At 62.1% G+C, this 13,793-nt stretch overlaps 2 protein-coding genes across 2 annotated transcripts; both read left to right on the forward strand.

Moving 5' to 3' along the window:
• The first annotated feature begins 865 nt into the window (after positions 1-865).
• SRRM2 (serine/arginine repetitive matrix 2) lies at positions 866-9,527 on the forward strand. The gene is made up of 10 exons (XM_065655308.1): positions 866-992; positions 3,913-4,205; positions 5,757-5,855; positions 5,944-6,099; positions 7,249-7,326; positions 7,452-7,505; positions 7,770-7,802; positions 7,927-7,977; positions 9,121-9,195; positions 9,440-9,527. Exons 2-10 carry the CDS (start codon positions 3,928-3,930, stop codon positions 9,498-9,500), a joined length of 885 nt encoding a protein of 294 aa, XP_065511380.1. The 5' UTR covers positions 866-992; positions 3,913-3,927; the 3' UTR covers positions 9,501-9,527.
• Positions 9,528-9,639: 112 nt separating this feature from the next.
• Positions 9,640-13,770, forward strand: LOC136001180 (serine/arginine repetitive matrix protein 2-like; the record flags this gene model as incomplete). Its single annotated transcript, XM_065655264.1, has 1 exon — positions 9,640-13,770. A coding segment is annotated over one exon (2,913 nt), but the record flags the coding sequence as incomplete, so codon positions are not given.
• Between the last annotated feature and the right edge of the window lie 23 nt (positions 13,771-13,793).

Below are 13,793 nucleotides of genomic sequence, written 5' to 3' on the forward strand. Positions count from 1 at the left end.
ATCGGCGTTTCTATAGGGGAAACGCCTTAAATTTGGGGTTTTTAGAGCGGATTATATTTGTTTTATATATTTTAGTGATTATATATTGTGTTTTTAAGGCTTAATCGGGGGATTTTATAGGGAAAAGAGCCCGAAATCGGCGTTTCTATAGGGGAAACGCCTTAAATTTGGGGGTTTCTATAGGGAGAAGTTGCTGCAATCTGTATTTTTATAGGGGTTTATCCGAATTATTTCTCCTAATTTAGGCTAAAACCCCCTAATTTCGCCGCTTTCTGGGAAATACCCCTTTAAATCTACTGTACCTCTGGGTAATACACCCTGGGAAGCGCTTATATTTAACCGATATACCTTAAATTTGGGGTTTCTATAGGGGAGACGCCCTGAACTGTGGTGCCTGCGCGGGGTTGTGGCCACAACTTCGCTCCCTACGGCGAATATACCTTTAAATTTGCCTGGCTATAGGTCCAGGCCTTACCTCCGCCCCCTATTTATACGTAGTTTTAAAAATATGAAGTTTTATAGTCTTTTATATATATATATATATATAGGGACGCCAGGCCGCCTCACAAGATGGCGGCCCCGCGCGGGGCACGCTGGGAGTTGTAGTCCCGTCCCCCATTAACCCCAATGCGCCCCGGCCCTCGGCGGACTACAACTCCCAGCGTCCCCCGCGCGGGGCAACGGCGGCCGCCGCCACAAGATGGCGGGGGAGGCCGCGGTGCACGCTGGGAGTTGTAGTCCGCGCGTCCATTAAAACACACGGGGAGGGCGGGGCCGGAGGACTACACTTCCCGGCGTGCCCCGCGGGGGCGCATGCGCGCTGACTTCCGGCTCTCGGCGGGACCGGAAGAGAAAGGCGGAGAGAGGGAGTTGGGGGGGGTGCGCGCGTGGCGTCGCCCTCTCGCGTCTCCGGGGGTTTTCTTTTATCTTTTTTTAATCTTTTTGAGGGAAAAAAGAGGCGAAAACTCCTCAAATCGGCGGCGGAGGAGCCGGTGAGGACCCCGGGGGGGGTTTTGGGTTTTTTTGGGGTTTTTTTTGGGGGGTTTTTGGGGATAGTTGGGCGTTGAGGCCCGCGCGGTGCGGGGAAAATGGCGGGTTGGGGGGAAAAAGGGCTAAAAAAGGGGTTTTTTTGGGGAAAAATGGGGTTTTATGAGGAAAAAAGGGGGGGTTATGAGGGAAAAATGGGGGTTTTGTGAGGAAAAGTGGGGGTTTCGTGGGGAAAAATGGGGGGTTGGGGGTGGGGGGAGGGGAATGGGGGGAAAAAGTGGCTTTTTTGGGGTTTTTTTTGAGGGGAAAAAGGGGGTTTTGGGGGTTTTGTGAGGGGGAAAGGGGGGGGGAGGGGGAAATGGGGTTTGGGGGAGTTTTGGGGTGAAAAAGTGGGATTTTGGGGGAGATTTGGGGAGAAAATGGGATTTTGGGGGAGATTTGGGGAGAAAATGGGATTTTGGGGCGAATTTTGAGGGAAAAAGTGGGTTTTGGGGGGAGATTTGAGGGAAAAAAGTGGGTTTTGGGGGGAGAAGGAAAGTTTTTTAAAGAGGATTTTTGAAGCAAAAAGGGTCTTTTCGTGGGAGGTTTTGAGGAAAAAAAGTGGGTTTTGGGGAAAAATATGAAGGTTTTGGGAGGAAAAAGAGGTTTTTTGGGGGTGATGAGGGAAAAAGGGCAATTTTGGGGAGTTTTGAGGGAAAAAAGTGGAGTTTTGGGAGGGGAAAAGTGGGAAGTTTTGAGGGAAAAGCGAATTTTGGGGGGAAAAAAGTGGTTTTGGGGTTTATGAAGGAAAATGTGGGGAGTTGTGAGGAAAAAAGTGGAATTTGGGGGTGAGTTTGAGGGGTAAAAGTGGCGTTTTGGGGCAGTTCTAAGGAGAAAAAAATGGGGGTTTTGGGAAAAATCGAAGTTTTTGGGGAAAGAAAATCAGGTTTGGGGGAAAAAAAAGATGATTTTGGGGGAATTTTGAGGGGAAAAAGTGGTTTTTTGGGGGGTAATGAAGCGGAAAGGGGGTTTTGGGGCACTTTTTGAGGAGAAAAAGCCGTTTTTTGGGGTTGGAAGAGGCTGGGGGGGGGTGGGGGTGGGCGGGAAAAGGGGCAGTTTGGGGGGAAAAGAGGGAAAATTGGGCAAAATGGGGGAGGGGGGTGGGTTTGGGGGGAAATGGGGGAAAATTGGGAGGGAAATTGGGGGGAATTGGGAGGGAAATGGGGGAAATTGGGGTGCAAAGGGGGGGAAATTTGGGGGAAATGGGAGGAAATGGTGGGAATTTGGGGGGGAAATGGGGAAAATTTGGGGGGAAAATGGGGGAAATTGGGGCAAAATGGGGGAAATTGGGATGCAAAGGGGGAAATTGGGAGGAAATGGGGAAAATTTGGGGGGAAAATGGGAAATTGGGGTGCAAATGGGGAAATTTGGGGGGGAAATGGGGGAAATTTGGGGGGGAAATGGGGGAAATTGGGGCAAAATGGGGGAAATTGGGATGCAAAGGGGGGGAAATTGGGAGGGGAAATTGGGAGGAAATGGGGGAAAATTGGGTGCAAATGGAAAATGGGGGAAATTGGGAGGGAAATGGGGGAAATTGGGGTGCAAAGTGGGGGAAATTTGGGGGAAATGGGAGGAAATGGTGGGAATTTGGGGCAAAATGGGGGAAATTGGGAGGCAAAGGGGGGGAAATTGGGGCAAAATGGGGAAAATTTGGGGGGAAATGGGAGAAATTGGGGGGGAAATGGGGGTGCAAGGGGGTGGGAAAGGGGGAAATGGGGGCACAGGGTGGGCAGAAAAGGGGGGACATGGGGGTGGGACAAGGGGGTGCGGGGCGGGCTGGGGTGTAATAACGGAGGGTTTGGGGGGCGGGGAATGGGGAGAAATGGGGTGGGAGAAATTGGGGTGCAGGGAGGGGGGGAAAGGGGGAAAATGGGGCTGCAGGGAATGGGGAAAAGGGGGCGCGGGGGGTGGGAAATTGGGGTGCAGGGGATGGGAGAGGGGGAAAATGGGGGTGCGGGGCGGAGAGAAACTGGGGTGCAGAGGCAGAGAAAAGGGGGTGTGGGGGGAGAAAAGGGGGACATGGGGGTGCAGGGAAGGGCTGGGGGTGTAATAACGGGGGGTTTGGGGGGTGGGCAAAGGGGTTTTGGGGGGCAGGGGGTTTTGGGGGGCGGGCAGAGGGGTTTTGGGGGGCCGGGAGGTTTTGGGGGGCAGGCAAAGGGGTTTTGGGGGGCAGGCAAAGGGGTTTTGGGGGGCAGGCAAAGGGGTTTTGGGGGCCGGGGGATTTTGGGTGGTGGGGGTTTTGGGGGGCAGGCAAAGGGGTTTTGGGGGACTGGGGGTTTTGGGGGGCTGAGGGTTTTGAGGGGCAGGCAAACGGGTTTTGGGGGGCAGGAGGTTTTGGGGGGCAGGCAAAGGGGGTTTTGGGGGTGGGGGGTTTTGGGTGGTGGGGGTTTTGGGGGCCGGGCAAAGGGGTTTTGGGGGGCTGAGGGTTTTGAGGGGCAGGCAAAGGGGTTTTGGGGGACTGGGGGTTTTGGGGGGCTGAGGGTTTTGGGGGCAGGAGGTTTTGGGGGGCAGGCAAAGGGGGTTTTGGGGGTGGGGGGGTTTGGGTGGTGGGGGTTTTGGGGGGCAGGCAAAGGGGTTTTGGGGGGCAGGGGGTTTTGGGGGGCAGGCAGAGGGGGTTTTGGGGGGGGTTTGGGTGGTGGGGGTTTTGGGGGGCAGGCAAAGAGGGTTTTGGGGGGCAGGCAAAGAGGGTTTTGGGGGGCAGGCAAAGAGGGTTTTGGGGGGCAGGCAAAGGGGTTTTGGGGGCAGGCAAAGGGGTTTTGGGGGGCAGGGGTTTTGGGGGGCAGGCAAAGGGGTTTTGGGGGGCCGGGAGGTTTTGGGGGCAGGCAAAGGGGTTTTGGGGGACGAGGGTTCTGGGGGGCGGGGGGTGGCTGACGCGTCCCCCCGCAGGGGGCTTTTGGGGCCATGTACAATGGGATCGGGCTGGCGACGCCGCGGGGCAGCGGCACCAACGGCTACGTCCAGCGCAACCTCTCGGCCCTGCGGGGCAAACGGGAACCCAGAACCGGCAGCACCGGGACCGGCAGCACCGGAGACCCCCCCGGGGGGGAGCAGGAGGAGCCGCGCAGGCTGGAGGCCGGGGGGCTGCTCCGCAAACCCAACCCCGACATCCTCGACCACCAGCGCAAGAGGAAGGTGGAGCTGAAATGCCTGGAGCTGGCCGAGCTCATGGAGGAACAGGGGTGAGCGACCCGAAAACGGGCAGAAACGGCCCAAAAATGTGCCCAAACGACCCGAAAATGTGCCCAGACGGCCCAGAAATGTGCCTACGTGGCCCAAAAATGTGCCCAGATGGCCCAGAAATGCACCCAAACAACCCGAAAATGTGACTAGACGGCCCAAAAACGTGACCAGGTGGCCCAAAAATGCGCCCAAAGAGCCCAAAAATGCGCCCAAAGAGCCCAAAAATGTGCCCAGGTGGCCCGAAAATGTGCCTAGATGGCCCAGAAATGTGCCTACGTGGCCCAAAAATGTGACTGGACAGCCCAAAAATGTGCCCAAAGAGCCCAAAAATGTGCCTAGATGGCCCAGAAATGCACCCAAAGAGCCCAAAAATGTGCCCAGGTGCCCCAAAAAATGTGCCCCCCAAAAATCCCCTAAGTCCCCCCAAAATCCCCCCATATCCCCCCCCCCCAAAATTATTACATATTCCGAACTTTTCCTGTGTCCCCCAACTTCTGGATCCCCAAAACTCCCCCATACGCCCCCAAAACCCCTCTAGACCCTTCCAGCCCCCCAAAAATCCCCCCGTTCCCCCCCAAAAATTTTTCCAGCACCCCCCAAAAGCTTCATCTGGATCCTTTTCCTGCATCCCTGAACTCTCGCACCCCCAAAACTCCCCCGTGTGCCCCAAAACCCCCTGTAGACCCCTCCAGCCCCCCCAAAATCCCCCCAGCACCCCAAAAATTCCCCCGGTCCCCCCCACATTCCCCCAACACCCCAAAAATCCCCGAAGTCCCCCCCCAAAATTCCCCCCATATTCTCCAAATAAATTACTATGCGTTCCGAACTTCTCCCACGTCCCCAAACTTTTTGGCCCCCAAAACTCCCCCGTGTGTCCCCAAAACCCCCTCTAGACCCCCCCCAGCCCCCCAAAAATCCCCCCAGCACCCCAAAAATCCCCCTGGTCCTCCCCAAATTCCCCCAACACCCCCAAATTCCCCCCACATCCCCAAAAACTTCACCTGGATCCTCCAAACTTTTCCTGCATCCCCCAACTTCTGCGCCCCCAAAACTCCCCTGTGCGCCCCCAAATCCCCACCCTGCACCCCCAAAACCCCCTCTAGACCCCCCCAGCCCCCCCAAAATCCCCCCAGCCCCCCCAAACTTCCCCCGGTCCCCCCAAATTCCCTCCAGTCCCCCCAAAATCCCCCCATATTCCCCCCGCACTCTCCAAATAAATTACTACAAGTTCTGAACTTCTCCCGCGTCCCCAAACTTTTGGGCCCCCAAAACTCCCCCGTGCGCCCCCAAAACGCCCTCTAGACCCCCCCAGCCCCCCAAAAATATCTCCCTGGTCCCCCCCAAATTCACCCAACACCCCCAAAAACTCCGCCTGGATCCTCCAAACTTTTCCTGCATCCCCCAACTTCTGCGCCCCCAAAACTCCCCTGTGCGCCCCCAAAACTCGCCCGTGTGCCCCCAAACCGCCTCCCTGCGCCCCCCAAACCCCCCCAGCCCCCCCAAAAATCCCCCCAGCCCCCCAAAAACCCCCTTTTTTCCCCCCCTCGCAGGTACACGGAGAGCGAAATCCAGGAGAAAGTCTCCACCTTCCGCACGATGCTGCTGGAGCGCGACGTGGCGCTGGCCGACCCGGCCGACCCCAAACCCGCGTGAGTTCCCCCCAAAAAACCCGCCCCCCGAACCCCCAAAAATCACTGATTACCGCCCCCTTCTTAACGAGCCGCGTGCCCTCGTTAGCGTGACGGAGACTCATCAGCTGGCGGAAGCTAACGAGAAGAAGAACGAGCGGCTGCGGGCGGCGTTCGGTATCAGCGACGCCTACGTGGACGGCAGCTCCTTCGACCCCGCTCGCCGCGCCAAGGAGAACCCCCCGGAGCCCCCCGAGCCCCCCAGGTACGCATGGGGGGGGTCCCCAAAACTCCCCTGGACCCCCCAAAATTGTCCTGACCTCCCCAAAATTGTCCTGGACCCCCCAAAATTGTCCCCAGCCCCCCAAACCCACCGGAGTCCCGTCAAGCTCGTGTTAGTGTCTCCAACCTCCCTGATCCCCCCAAAACACACCTGAGCTCCCCCCAGAGCCCCCCAGGTACCCACAGGGGGAGATTTGGGGGTACGGGGGGGTCCCCAAAACCCACCTGACCCCCCTAATATTGTCCTGGACCCCCCAAAATTGTCTCGTGTCCCCCGAATGCCCCAGAGTCCCGTCAAGCTCTTGTTAGTGTCTCCAACCTCCCTGATCCTCCCAGGGAGGATTTGGGGGTACAGGGAGGTCCCCAAAACTCACCTGAGTCCCCCAAAAACCTTTAAGCCCCCCCAGGTACCTCCCAGGGCGCATTTAGGGGTACGGGGGGGTCCCCAAAAAGTCCCCCGAGCGCCCCCCAGGTGCCCATTGTGTGTGTGTGTGGGGATTTTGGGGTACAGGGGGGTCCCCCAAAACTCTTAATCCCCCTCAGGGATATATTGGGGTACAGGGGGGTCCCCATTCCCTCCTAGGGATATATTGGGGTGCGGGGGGGGTCCCCAAACCCCCATAGGGATATATTGGGGTATGGGGGGGTCCCCAAACCCCCATAGGGATATATTGGGGTACAGAGGGGTCCCCATTCCTCCATAGGGATATATTGGGGTGCGGGGGGGTCCCCAAACCTCCATAGGGATATATTGGGGTACGGGGGGGTCCCCATTCCCCCATAGGGATATATTGGGGTACGGGGGGGGTCCCTAAACCCCCCTAGGGATATATTGGGGTGCGGGGGGGGTCCCCAAACCTCCATAGGAATATATTGGGGTACAGGGGGGTCCCCAAACCTCCATAGGGATATATTGGGGTACGGGGGGGGTCCCTAAACCCCCATAGGGATATATTGGGGTGCGGGGGGGGTCCCCATTCCCCCATAGGATATATTGGGGTGCGGGGGGGGTCCCCATTCCCCCATAGGGATATATTGGGGTACGGGGGGGGGGGTCCCCATCCCCCCTAGGGATATATTGGGGTGCGGGGGGGTCCCCAAAGCCCCTGACCCCCATGTTTTGCGCCCCCAGCGCGGGGCGGGAGGACTCGAGCTCCCGGTCGCCGTCGCCCAAGCAGAAAAAGAAGAAAAAGAAGAAGGATCGGGGCAGGTGAGGGCGATTCGGGGCCAAAAAGGAGCATTTTGGGGCCGGGGGGGGCGGAAAAAGGGGGTTTTGGGGAGGAAAAGGGGGTTTTGGGGGGTGTTTTGGCCCCATGGAATCTGTGGGTCCCGCAGGTCGGCCAGTCGCTCCGGGGAGAGGAAGAAAAGCTCCAAGAAGAAGAAACACAGGTAGGATCTGTGGGGCACGATCTATGGGGCGGGATCTATGGGTCAGGATCCATAGGGCAGGTCTATAGGGTGGGATCTGTGGGTCAGGATCCATAGGGTGGGATCTACGGGGTGGGATCTACGGGTCAGATTTACAGGCGGGATCTATGGGGCGGGATCTATGGGGCAGGATCTATGGGGCAGGATCTATAGGGCAGATTTCTTAGTGGGATCTATGGGGCGGGATCTATGGGGCCGCCCCTCACCCCCATTTCGCCCCCCCAGGTCGGAGTCGGAGGCCAAGAAGCGGAAGCACCGGTGAGGGGGGGGGGGTGTCGGATTTTGGGGGGATTTGGGGGGATTTGGGGGTCGGTGGTGACGTCACTGCTGACGTCACTGCTGACGTCACCGCTGACCTCCCGCTGACGTCATCTCCCCCCAGCTCTCCCAGCCCCAAGAGCAAACATAAGGCCAAGGAGAAGAAGCGCAAGAGGTGAGACCCCCCACTGTCCCCCCTGTGTCCCCCAATGTCCCCCTGTGTCCCCCCAATGTCCTCGTTGTGTCCCCCCCAATGTCCCCCAATGTGTCCCCCCCATGTCCCCCTGTGTCCCCCAATGTCCTCGTTGTGTCCCCCCTGTGTCCCCCCCACGTTCCCCCATGTCCCCAGTGCGTCCCCATTATGTCCCCCCGTGTCCCCCGCCATGTCCCCCCATGTGTCCTCTCAGTGTCCCCGTTGTGTCCCCCCATGGTGTCCCCCAGTGTCCCCATTGTGTCTCCCCCATTGTCCCCCATGTCCCCATTGTGTCCCCCCATTGTGTCCCCCCGTGTCCCCATTATGCCCCCACTGTGTCCCCCCATGTCCCCATTGTCCCCCCACATTGTGCCCCCTCCATGTCCCCATGGTGTGGCCCCCCTATGTCCCCATTGTGGCCCCCCCCATTGTATGTCCCATGTCCCCATTGCGTCCCCATTGTCTGTCCCCATTGTGTGTCCCCCCCATGTCCCCATTGTGTGTCCCCCCATGTCCCCATTGCCCCCCACATTGTGTGTCCCCCCATGTCCCCATTGTCCCCCACATTGTGTCCCCCCCATGTCCCCATGGTGTGTCCCTTCATGTCCCCATTGTGTCCCCATTGTGTCCCCCACTGTGTCCCCCCATGTCCCCATTGTGGCCCCCCCCATTGTATGTCCCATGTCCCCATTGCGTCCCCATTGTCTGTCCCCATGGTGTGTCCCCCCGTGTCCCCATTGCCCCCCACATTGTGTGTCCCCCCGTGTCCCCATGGTGTGTCCCCCCATGTCCCCATGGTGTGTCCCCCCGTGTCCCCATTGCCCCCCACATTGTGTCCCCCCCATGTCCCCATGGTGTGTCCCCCCCATGGTGTGTCCCCCCCATGGTGTGTCCCCCATGTCCCCATTGTCCCCCCGCATTGTCCCCCTGCATTGTCCCCCCGCATTGTGTGTCCCCCCACGTCCCCATTGTGTGTCCCCCCACGTCCCCATTGCCCCCCACGTTGTGTCCCCCCACATTGTGTCCCCCCATGTCCCCATGGTGTGTCCCCCCCATTGTGCCCCCCCATTGTCCCCCATGTCCCCCGTGCCCCCCCAGGCTCACCGTCCCCGTCCCGCCCCCCAGATCCACCAGCGAATCAGCTTCCCAGAAGAGCCGCCGCGAGGACGGCCCCTCCTCCTCAGGCTCCTCCCCCTCCCGGTAAGTCCCGCCCCCCGCCCCCCAACCCCCCCCCGCCCCCCAGACCCCCCAAAAACCGACCCCCCCGTCCCCCCCGCAGGTCCCAGCGCCAGGAGGAGGAGCCGGCGCCGCCCCCCGCACCCCAGGTGAGCGCCGGGGGGGCCGGGACCACCCCCATCGCCCCCAAAAATCCCCTTTTTTCACCTCATTTCTTCTATCTCTTTTTGGTTTTTTTTTTGTTTTGTTTTGTTTCGTTTTCCCCCAGGGGGAGCCGCAGCCGCAGCCGCAGCCCAACCCCCCCCCGGCGGCCCCGGACCCGCCCGTGAGCCCCGCCCCCCCCGCCGCCCCTCCCCCCACCACCGCCGCCCCCTCCCCTCCCCCGCCGCCCCCACCCCCCCCGCCGCCCCCTCCCCCGCCCCCAAAACCCCCACCCCCCCCCGCGACCCCTCCCCCACCCCCCCCCCAAAACGCTCGCGGGCCGGGGGAGGGGGGGGACGCCGCTCCCCCTCCCCCTCCCCCCCTATATCGCGACGGAACCGCTCGCCCTCCCCCGTATCGCGACGCAACCGCTCGCCCTCCCCGGTATCGCGACGCAACCGCTCGCCCTCGTCGCGCCGGAACCGCTCGCCCTCCCCGGTATCGCGCCGCAACCGCTCGCCCTCGTCGCGCCGGAACCGCTCGCTATCGCGCCGGAACCGCTCGCTGTCGCGCCACAACCGCTCGCGCACCCCGGTGTCGCGGCGCAACCGCTCGCGCACCCCGGTGTCGCGGCGCAACCGCTCGCGCACCCCGGTGTCGCGCCGGAACCGCTCGCGCACCCCGGTATCGCGGCGCAACCGCTCGCGCACCCCGGTGTCGCGCCGCAACCGCTCGCGGAGCCCCGTGTCGCGCCGCAACCGCTCGCGCAGCCGCCGGCGCGGCCGCTCGCGCTCCCGCTCGCCCCCGTCGCGCCGGCGCGGCCGCTCGCGCTCCCGCACCCCGCTGTGGCGCCCCAATTCCGCCAGCCCCCCCGCGGCGCCCCCCAACTCCTCCTCCTCCTCCCGCTGGCCCCTCGCGGCCCGCAGGGGGCGCTCGTCCCGCTCGGCCTCGCGCCGCCGCTCCTGGCGCCGCTCGCGCTCGCGCCGCCGCTCCAGGTCGCGGCGCCGCTCCAGGTCGCGCTCGCGCTCGCGCTCCAGCTCCCCCTCCCCCTCGCCGTCCCCCCCGCCCAAACGGCTGCGCCGCAGCGCCAGCCCCTCCCCCCGCCCCGCCCCCGCCCCCACCCCCCCGGCCCCTCCCCCCCGGCCCAAGTGGGTGCCCATCGCCGAACTGCACCCGGCGGCGCCGCAACCCCCCCCAAAGTGGGTGCCCATCGGGGGAGGGGCCGCGGCGGGCGGCGGGGGAGGGGCGCCCCCGCAGCCCCTCCCCCCGCAGCCCCTCCCCCCCGGCACCGAAAACGCCGCCAACGGCCCCAAAACGGGCGACGCGGCGGCCGAGGCCAAAGCGGGGGTGGCGCTTCAACCCAGCGTCCCCAAAACGGTGGCGACGACGGAGGCGAAACCGGTGACGGCGGCTCAACCGAGTGTCCCCAAACCGGTGACAACGACTCAACCGAATGTCCCCAAACCGGTGACAACGATGGAGGCGAAACCGGTGACACCGACTCAACCAAATGTCCCCAAACCGGTGACAACGATGGAGGCGAAACCGGTAACAACGACTCAACCGAATGTCCCCAAACCGGTGACACCGACTCAACTGAATGTCCCCAAACCGGTGACGACGATGGAGGCAAAACCGGTGACACCAACTCAACCAAATGTCCCCAAACCGGTGACGACGATGGAGGCAAAACCGGTGACACCGACTCAACCAAATGTCCCCAAACCGGTGACAACAACTCAACCGAACGTCCCCAAACCGGTGACGACAGCCGAGACAAAACCGGTGACAACGGAACTGAAACCGGTGACGACGACTCAACCAAGCGTCCCCAAACCGGTGACAACGGAACCGAAAGCGGTGACGACGACTCAACCAAATGTCCCCAAACCGCTGATGGCAACAGAGATAAAACCGGTGACACCGACTCAACCGAATGTCCCCAAACTGGTGACACCGACTCAACCGGGTGTCCCCAAACCGGTGACGACAACAGAGGTGAAACCGATGACACCGACTCAACCAAATGTCCCCAAACCGGTGACACCAACTCAAGCTGTTGTCCCCAAAGCCGCCACGGAGGTGAAACCGGTGACGGTGACACAACCGGGTGTCCCCAAAGCGGTGACGGCAACGGAGGTGAAACCGGTGACAACGTCCCAAGCGAACGTCCCCAAAGCGTCACCCGGTGTCCCCAACGTCCCCAAGGGCACCGGTGAGGGGACCCAAGTGTCACCGAGCGACGTCCGAGTGTCACCGAATGTCACCCAAATGTCACCAAACGACATCCGAGTGTCACCAGGTGTCACCCAAGTGTCAGCGAGTGTCACCCAAGTGTCACCGAGCGACGTGCGAGCGTCACCGGGTGTCACCCAAGTGTTGCCGAGTGTCTCCAAAGCGTCACCGAGCGACATCCGAGCGTCACCGACCGCCAGCCAAGTGTCACCGAGCAACACCCAAGTGTCACCGACCATCCCCAAAGTGCCACCGAGCGTCACCCAAGTGTCACCGAGCGTCCCCAAAGCATCCCCGGCCAGACCGCCCCCCAGCACCCCCGGTGTCACCCCCAAACTGGTGACGCCGCCGCCGCCCCCGCCGGGGCTGCCGCGGGTGCTGAGCGCGGGGCTGCGCGGCATCGCGGGCGGCGGCATCGGCAGCGTCCCCGGCGGCGTCGCCGGCAGCGTCACCGCGGCCCGGCTGCTCCCGGCCGCCCGCCTGGGGCTCCCCTCGTCGCCCGTCGCCGGCGTCGTCACCGCGCCCGCTGGCACCAAAGCCGGCGCCGCCGCCCGCGGGGGACGCGGAGCCGCGGTGGCACCGGTGGCACCGGCAGCCGGGGGCGCCAGGGCCGCCCTGGATGTCACCAAAATCGCCCCGGATGTCACTAAAGTCATCCCGGATGTCACCAAGGCCACCCTGGATGTCACCAAACCCAGCCCGGTGTCACCAAGGCCACCGGGGATGTTGTTAAAGTCACCCTGGATGTTACCAAGGCCGCCGCAGATGTCACCAAGACCACCGGGGATGTCACTAAGGCCACCGGGGATGTCGCCAGGGTCACTGGGGATGTCGCCAAGGCCACCTCGGATGTCACCAAACCCACTCTGGATGTCACCAAGGCCACCCCGGATGTCACTAAAGTCACCCTGGATGTCACCAAACCCACTGTGGAGGTCACCAAGGCCACCCGGATGTCACCAGAGTCACCGGGGATGTCACCAAGGCCACCGGGGATGTCACTAAAATCACCCCAGATGTCGCCAAGGCCACCGGGGATGTCACCAAGGTCTCCGTCACCGGCGTCCCCGTTGGCGCCACCACCGCCAAGGCCGTCGCCACCGCCACCGGTGTCACCAGCGGCGCCTCGGTGCCACCAGCGTCATCGCCAGGGCCACCAGTGTCACCATCGGGAGCTCCGCTGTCACCAGTGTCACCATTGGGAGCTCCAGCGCAGCCACCAGTGCCACCAGTATCCCCAGTGTCACCTCCGCGATGGTCGCCAGGGCCACCAGCGTCACCACAAGGGCCACCAGTGTCCCCAGTGCTCCCAGCGTCATCGTGGGGGCCACCAGTGGCCTCTCTGCTGTGGCCACCAGTGGCACCAGTGTTCCCAGTAACACCAGCGGCACCGTGAGCCCCATGGCCACCAGTGCTCCCAGTGCCACCAGTGTCACCGTCGCTCTCAAGGATGTTGGAGCCACCAGTGTCCCCAGTGCTACTGTCACTCTTAAGGACGTCGGAGCCACCAGTGTCACCAGTAACACCAGTGTCACCAGTGCTCCCAGTGCCGGCAGCGTCACCGTCGCTCTCAAAGCCATTGGAGCCACCAGTAGCACCAGTGTCCCCAGTGTCACCGTGAGCCCCATGGCCACCAGTGCTCCCAGTGTCCCCAGTAACAACGTGAGCCCCATGGCCACCAGTGCTCCCAGTGTCCCCAGTACAACGTGAGCCCCATGGCCACCAGTGCTCCCAGTGTCCCCAGTGTCACCGTCGCTCTCAAGGACATCGGAGCCACCAGTGTCACCAGTGCCACCAGTAACACCGTGAGCCCCATGGCCACCAGTGCTCCCAGTGTCCCCAGTAACAACGTGAGCCCCATGGCCACCAGTGCTCCCAGTGTCCCCAGCGTCACCGTCGCTCTCAAGGACATCGGAGCCACCAGTGTCCCCAGTGCTCCCAGTGCCACCAGTAACACCGTGAGCCCCATGGCCACCAGTGCTCCCAGTGCCACCAGTAACACCGGTGTCACCCTGAGCCCCATGGCCACCAGTGCTCCCAGTGCCACCAGTAACACCGGTGTCACCCTGAGCCCCATGGCCACCAGTGCTCCCAGTAACACCAGTGCTCCCAGTGTCACCGTCGCTCTCAAGGACATCGGAGCCACCAGTGTCACCAGTAACACCAGTGCTCCCAGTGTCACCGTCGCTCCTCAAGGACATCGGAGCCACCAGTGTCACCAGTAACACCCAGTGCCTCCCAGTGTC

This window comes from Caloenas nicobarica, chromosome 38, assembly GCF_036013445.1.
Source record: "Caloenas nicobarica isolate bCalNic1 chromosome 38, bCalNic1.hap1, whole genome shotgun sequence".
Taxonomy (NCBI): domain Eukaryota; kingdom Metazoa; phylum Chordata; class Aves; order Columbiformes; family Columbidae; genus Caloenas; species Caloenas nicobarica.

What these genes read in the sequence shown, in the direction of transcription:
- SRRM2 (XM_065655308.1), top strand. Translation starts at nt 3,928, where the DNA reads ATGTACAATGGGATCGGGCTGGCGACGCCGCGGGGCAGCGGCACCAAC. An exon ending in GAGCTCATGGAGGAACAGGG is followed by an intron (nt 4,206 to 5,756) that starts GTGAGCGACCCG and finishes CCCCCCTCGCAG; the next exon opens with GTACACGGAGAGCGAAATCC. An exon ending in AAGAAGAAGGATCGGGGCAG is followed by an intron (nt 7,327 to 7,451) that starts GTGAGGGCGATT and finishes TGGGTCCCGCAG; the next exon opens with GTCGGCCAGTCGCTCCGGGG.